General features: G+C 55.6%; 2 protein-coding genes across 2 annotated transcripts in view; one reads left to right on the top strand and one right to left on the bottom strand.

Annotated features, from left to right (window-relative positions):
- Positions 1-3,624, bottom strand: part of LOC104295620 (chloride channel protein ClC-Kb-like) — a 13,084-nt gene extending 9,460 nt beyond the window's left edge. Inside the window, exon 1 of the mRNA XM_009895389.1 lies at positions 3,534-3,624. Coding sequence (XP_009893691.1) covers positions 3,534-3,624 — 91 coding nt within the window. The remainder of the gene's footprint in view (positions 1-3,533) is intronic.
- A 528-nt stretch (positions 3,625-4,152) lies between these two features.
- The window catches only part of ZBTB17 (zinc finger and BTB domain containing 17), a 9,350-nt gene continuing 6,695 nt past the window's right edge, over positions 4,153-6,807 (top strand). The window contains exons 1-6 of the mRNA XM_009895388.1: positions 4,153-4,357; positions 4,577-4,765; positions 5,040-5,204; positions 5,329-5,457; positions 5,888-6,126; positions 6,221-6,363. Coding sequence (XP_009893690.1) covers positions 4,153-4,357; positions 4,577-4,765; positions 5,040-5,204; positions 5,329-5,457; positions 5,888-6,126; positions 6,221-6,363 — 1,070 coding nt within the window. The remainder of the gene's footprint in view (positions 4,358-4,576; positions 4,766-5,039; positions 5,205-5,328; positions 5,458-5,887; positions 6,127-6,220; positions 6,364-6,807) is intronic.

The raw sequence follows: 6,807 nt of genomic DNA, 5'->3' as shown, positions 1-6,807 counted from the left end.
CGGTGTGCGACCGCTGGTTTTATTTCGAGAGGAGGCTGCGGGGGGGGTCCTCCCATCCCCTTAGTACCTCGGGGGGGCTGTGGCAGCTCTTCCCCCCCCGGATTTGCCCCCTCACCCTGTGTGACCTCCTCCTCGGGCCGCTGCGGGGCCCAGCGCTGAGGCCCAGGGCGGCTGTGGCGAGGGGAATGGGGGACTGCTGGTGTTTGCTGGGGTCCTCGCCAGCCCACCCTCACCAGAGTGTCCGTGTGTCACCCTACCGAGTCATAGGGTGATTTGGGTTGAGGTCCGGAGCGAAGCCCTGTCCCCCCCTGTGCGTGGGGGCAGCTGCCATCCCCTCAGGACACGGTCGGGCGTCTGCGGGGGACACAGCCCTGACCGCCAACACTGCGCGAGATGAGTCCCTTGACACTATGCGAGCTGTCTACCTGCGCGTCAAGGACGTTGCCAGCAGAAGAGCAGAGGAAACTTCAGGGCATCATGCAGCAACTCAAGGAAAAAAGAGTGTCTCTCATCTTCTGGCGTCTTTTTTGGCATGATGACAGCCTGTACTGGCTGTACGTGCCCTCTGCGGGCGTCACTTTCTGGGCACGGGTGATGTGTTTCACGGACAAGCCGTATTTCCTTAATTGCATTTCTGCATTTGAAGCTTCTGCCGAAATTTCAGAAATCGGGCAGCGTCACAAAGACAGGATTTTTGCAAGAAGACGGTGGTTTCGTAGTTCATCATCTGGGCGCTGCAGAAACGTGTGGTTTTCACGGCAGAGCTCGAGGTCGGGCGATGTCTCGGCCGCCCCGCTGGCTCCCTGCCTGCTGCAGCCCGGGGCTCTGGTTACCTGCGGGCAGCCCTGCCTGCACAGCCGCATCAGCAGCTGCACGAGCATATCCGCGGGCCCGAAGACTAAATAATTGAGGGGTCTGCGGGGTGTCTGTTCGCCGAGGGGGGGGTCCAGAGTGTCTCTGCTCATCTCTGTCCTTGTGTCTTTCTCCTTTTAGTTCCTTCTCACCACATTTTTCTCCTGCCAGTCATTGCATGTGATTATTTTCCCCCCCTCCTTATAGCTGAATGTCAGCTCGCCTTCCGGTTTCACTGCCGACCACGAAATCCAGAGCCCTTCCCTGTTTCATAATTTGTATTATTAGCACATCTGTACCTTGAATGCTCCGGTCAGATCAGTTCTTAACTTTATTTTTTTTAACTGACAATGTTGCAGAATCAGTTACTGGAAATGAGGACAGGCTCCTCTTCGCGGAGACTGAAAGGATTAGGGCTGCTGACACGCAAGAAGGGAGATGACGGTAGGCAGAAAGTAAACCCTCTCTTCCTTTTTATCTTCTCAGCATAAGAATGGGTGGCTGGATGGTGACAGCATTGAAAGGCAACGTTTAAACCACTACTTCTTTCCAATTTATCAAAGCTTTGGGTGGTTTTTTTTTAATGGGTAGACACTCGGGTGGCAGGTATGGGGAGAGGTTAATGTCATTAATAAGGCAAGAGAGCTTAACAGAGCCCGTGTGGGAAGCTCCCTGGGACTGTAGCTGCTGTATTTATCTCTGCGAGCGCGTGCAGGAGGCGTGGGTGTTCTCATAACACAGCTTTTCTATGATTAATCGGGTGATGAGAGACTCGACAGCCACGTCGGGGAGAGGTCGGGAGGGGAAATGGTGCTTGTCTGCCTCCGACGAGGTGAAATGAGGGTGTGCCCAGTCCTGGGTTGATGGTGTCGGACCTTGGCACCTTTGATAGGCGAGGTTTGGGTTTTAAAACAGAGCTTTTCATCCTGTTTCTCCCAGGATGGCTGCCTAGAGACTGACTTGAGCTCCGGGAATCATAGAATCATAGAAGGGAAGGGGCAAAACTCTGGAGGAGAGCCACAACCATCTCACCTGCAGCCTCGGTCCTCTGGATATCTCCGCTTCTCACAGCTCAGGGGTGAGATCGGGCACCAATCCTGGCTTATCTTTGGTTTTCCAGATGAGAAGCTCTGACACGTGTCCTCAGACAGTGCCGCTACCTTAAACAGCCAATAGCGATGGGTTTGCCTTAAAGGGGACTAATTAATTTAGGGGTCGGTTGGACCAGCACTGCCTGATTTGGCATTTGCCCTCCCAGATCCATCCCCATTTCAGCGCATCCCATTCAGTTGGGGAAGGAGACAGATCTCAGCACCGGAGCCGTGAGCTGGCCCTGCCCGAGCGGTGGCAAGGAACCAGGGTGGCGTTTTGGGTACAATGTGGATTTTTTGGTCCAGATATTTGGGATTTTTAAGTCTGGGAGTCAGGGATTTTGGTGTATGAAGGTGATCTCAGCTGTTGGGGGAGGTTGGACATCGGGTTTGGGTGTGAGGGTGATACGTGGTGCGTCCCAACCTCTGCTCTCGTGCTCCAGTGAAGCTGTAACGTGACGTGACAGAGGAAACCGCAAAAAAGATGACTTTTTTTCAGTAGGCGTTGCGTTTCTTGGGATTTTAGTTCCTTCACAAAGATTGGGTGTGAAGCTGAGGTGAGTCCAATTGGGGAGCGATAAGAATCATCATTCAGATGCAAAGTGCCTCCTACAAATTACCAAAAATAGCCTTTTAGTGCCGCAAACCATCGTGATTTCTCAGGTCCTGCCGTGCAGAGCTTTCCAAGCACAAAGGCAGCAAATCCTGGGAAAATCCTCCCCTTTTTTTCCGGAATTTCCTTTGCAAACCTTACAGGGGTCATACATATGTGGGGGTTGAGACAGATTTTGACACAAATACTGATTTTTGCGGCTCTCCATGGATGTATTTTGGGATAGGCTGTGGGTGTTTGGTTAAAAAGTACCCTGTGTTTTGAAGATCTGGGGGAAGCCGTGGCGGTGAGTTAATGGCAAAGACAAACAGCGTCTTTTGGGAGTGCAACTTTCTCTCTCCGTTGTGTGATCTGATGCTGTCAGAGGTGTCTGGGCTTCTCATCCCTGCCGGGAATGATTTTGGAAGCCAGATGGATCCTTGGGCGGATGGATCTTTCACGGAGCGCGTTGCTAGCACCCGCAGCAGACAGGAGGAGGCTCCCTCTGCACGCCGCGATTGCCTGCTGCGCGCTTGTGCACGCTCGAATGGATCCAGAGGACGGGACGTGCTCGTGCCTGCCTGGAAGCTACCTGGTTTTGTGGATCCAGACCTGTTGACTTTCCCCGACTTGAGACTCCCCATCCTGTTTATAAGAGCCGCTAAAGTGGAAAAGCTACTGCTATGGGCTGGGAACCTTCAGAGACACACCGAGCATCGACTTAGCATCAAACCCAAGTTTTTCCCTGGGCATAACCTTGCCTCTGCCAGCAGTCAGAGTTTTAGGGACTTCCTGGCCTGGCAGGTTGAACAAATAACTGTGGCTAATCCCCGTTTGCTCTCTCCTCCTCCCTTGCTCGTGGGTGAAACGATCCCTTCAATGAGGAATCATTTTTGGAAAACAAAGCCGAGTGAAAACCCTTCCTTCTCTACCCTGCACCCTGCAGGCGCAGCCCAGGAGAAAACCCAGCGCGCGGCCGGAGATGGAGTTCGTAGTGCCCCTCAACCTTTGCCGACAAGGAGGACCTCGTTGAAAAATGGGCTTTCGCAGCGTTTCCAGGAGTTTGCAGTGTTCCTCAGCCAAAGTCATGCTTCGAGCAGGGAGAACTCCCTCCAAGCAGACAACAAAAAAATCAAAATCCCTCAGTCTCATGATGTGAGCACCTAAAATGAGCAGGAGCTTGAAGATTTTGATGAATGCTTTCTGCGCTGCACCCTTGGTGGGAGCAGTGGCACTGCCTGCTCGCTGAAGGGACACGTTTGCAGAGGCAGGAGGGTTCCTGCTCACAGCTTGGGCCGGATGAAGAGCGATAAATGCATTTTAAACGCTGTTAAGATGGCAAAAATATTGACTGTTCAATCAGCTCTCTCTGCAGCCTCCTGCTGGTGTTGTACGTGTTACAGGAGAGGTTTGGGGATTGCATTTGGTGGGGGAGGCAGGCAGCTGGAGCTGAAATTAGGCTTTTTGGGCCACATTTTTTAACTAACGGGGCAGTCAGGTTGTGGTTGATCCGTGGCTTAGTGATCTGTCTTGTTTTGTTGCCTTTTCTGATGCGGCGTTGGGGTTTCGGCACCGGTCTCACCCCCTTCCCGGGGTTTGTTTTTTCTCCCCGCAGCCATGGATTTCCCCCAGCACAGCAAGCAAGTCCTGGAACAGCTGAACCAGCAGCGGCAGCTGGGTTTGCTCTGCGACTGCACCTTCGTGGTGGACGGCATCGACTTCAAGGCCCACAAAGCCGTGCTGGCGGCGTGCAGCGAATATTTCAGGATGCTTTTCGTTGACCAGAAGGATGTGGTGCACCTCGACATCAGCAACGCGGCAGGTAGGCAGAGGGTCATCCGATATCCCTCTGAGCTGCCCCAAATGAAGTGGTTTGGTGCCCAGGGTTTGAGGGAGACTGGTTTGGTGCCCAGGGTTTGAGGGAGACCAGTTTGGTGCCCAGGGTTTGAGGGAGACTTGTGATTTCGTGCGCTTTGGCCTTTTCAAAATTGCGAGGCCGAGAGGCGAGAGCTTATTTCTGGTTGCGTCGCCTCCCTTGCAGGCTTGGGCCAGGTTTTGGAGTTCATGTACACGGCTAAACTAAGCCTAAACCCCGACAACGTGGAAGACGTGCTGGCTGTGGCGGGTTTCCTCCAGATGCAGGAGATTGTCAGCGCTTGCAACGCTCTCAAGTCCCTCGCCGTGCCGGCAGAAAGCCCCGTTGAGAGCCATCGGCTCCCCGCCAAGATGGGTACGTAGCTTCCTCGCTTTCCCGCATCCGGGGAGACTGGAAATGGCCCCACGAAGCAGCCACGCTCTGTGGCCCCCATCTAAACCCGCTCCCTGGGTACGTCTCCTGGTGCACAAGGGCCTCTGGATGGGGTTTGATCCCCTTGTGTGGCACCAGCAGTTGAAGAACTGACGCGGCCTTGAATCTTCATGGGATTTGGGAATCCTTCTAGCAGCCGTCGGGGTGCCCTTACGCAGGCAGCAAAAGCTGCAGCTCTTTGCCTCATCCCTCGCAGGGGCCGAAAAGGCGACTGTGGAGGACAAGAGGTCAACTGCAGAAGCGCCGGGTGATCCTGACAAAATCAAACCAGTTCCTCCTGACCCGGAGGGGAAGGAAGAGACATCCGCAGCCGCAGCAGCACAGCCCGAGGCGCAGCCGCAGCGGCTGGGTGGCCAAGAAGGTGAGCCCCCAGCGGATGACACCCAAAATCCCACTGTCCACCCCGCTGCAACACACCCTGTCCTGCTGCTGGGCTCTGCTGCATGCAGCCTGATGTCTCCTCCAGCATGACGTTCTGTTCGTAGGAGTAGACGCTGCTGTCCAAGAGGGCCCCGCCACCGCGTTCCCCATCCACCCGCAGCCGGCGGAGAGTGTGGTCGGCAGCGGCAGCCCCGCGGCGAAGGGCGACATCTCTCCGGGCACTGAAACCGGAGGTGTGTTTGTGCGCAAGGGGCAGTGGCGGGGGCTTTGCCGTCTTGCCCGTTCCCTTCGGCAGGGCTGAAGCACGGCTAGGCAAGGACCGAACCTTTGTTTTCCGTGCAATTAATTTTGTTAGCGTGAGTTTCGCTGTGCAAACACGGCGAGTTGCGGAGCCCACGGGAGCGCTTTTCCATGGGAAACGCTCCTCTGTCTGCGCAGGCTTTTGGATTTTAGGGCTAATGACCTGCAAATCCAAACTGGCTCCAGGCAGAGGTCTTGGCGCCGGTGTTGGGCACTGGAGTACCAGGATTTCCCCGAGTACAGCCGGGCAGGTCTAATCCCTGGTACCTTAAACCTGGGCTTAGAGTTAGGAAATACGGGGGAGTTTTGTGTCTCTGATGCTGCTCCTGATCTCTAGCGTCCCTGTTTTCTAACTGCTTGCAGAAATGGAGCTGGAGGGGAAGGAGGAAGAGGGGGAGATGACGGCAGAGGATGAAGAGGAGGCTAAAATCCCTGAGGAAGAACAGCCCCGGTTAGAAAATGGAGAAAACGCTGAAGATAACGAATCGGGAAGCACCGACTCCGGGCAGGAGAACTCGGGTGAAACCCGTCTGCTGCGTTCGGGTACTTACAGCGACAGGACCGAGTCGAAAGCCTACGGCTCCGTCACGCACAAGTGCGAGGTGAGGCCGGCCACTGCCCCGAGTGAGGTCTGCGGTCCCTCGGGGACACAGGGTGTCACCGGCTGCGCCTGCGCCTGTCTCTCTCCATCCCTAGGACTGCGGCAAGGAGTTCACCCACACCGGTAACTTCAAGCGGCACATCCGTATCCACACCGGTGAGAAACCCTTCTCCTGCAGGGAGTGTAACAAAGCCTTCTCCGACCCGGCTGCCTGCAAAGCCCACGAGAAGACGCACAGGTACGGCAACGCCGGGGACCGAGAGGTGTCACTGGGCTGCGCTGGGCAGAGCAAGGAGCTTGTGACGATGCCGGTGGTGGGCTGAGGGCATAAGGGTTTGAGCAAGAGGCCGGTACAGCGGCCAACGCCGCTCTGCCTCTTGCACCGACACTCCCAGCAGCTCGTTTGGACGGTGCCAGCTGCGGAAAGACACCGGCAGCGCCAAAAAAATGCGGCTTTTGCTGCAAAAGATCACATCCTTGCAAAATCCATCAGCGTGGTGGGGTAGTCTGGGAGGAGATTTCTCTTTCTGCCCCCGTCCTTCCCTTTTGCGTTGCTTCAAGACATCCTGTGGGATCCAGACAGGTCCAACTGGGGTGGTGGAGCTCGGATCGGGGTGGTGAGAGCTCGGCGCGCTGGTTCTTCCCCCCCCTGGTGTGACGGCCCCATCTTCTCCGCAGCCCG

The sequence above is a fragment of the Charadrius vociferus genome, unplaced genomic scaffold (assembly GCF_000708025.1).
Source record: "Charadrius vociferus isolate BGI_N301 unplaced genomic scaffold, ASM70802v2 scaffold1091, whole genome shotgun sequence".
NCBI lineage: Eukaryota > Metazoa > Chordata > Aves > Charadriiformes > Charadriidae > Charadrius > Charadrius vociferus.
This window is presented reverse-complemented; position numbering and strand designations above follow the sequence as displayed.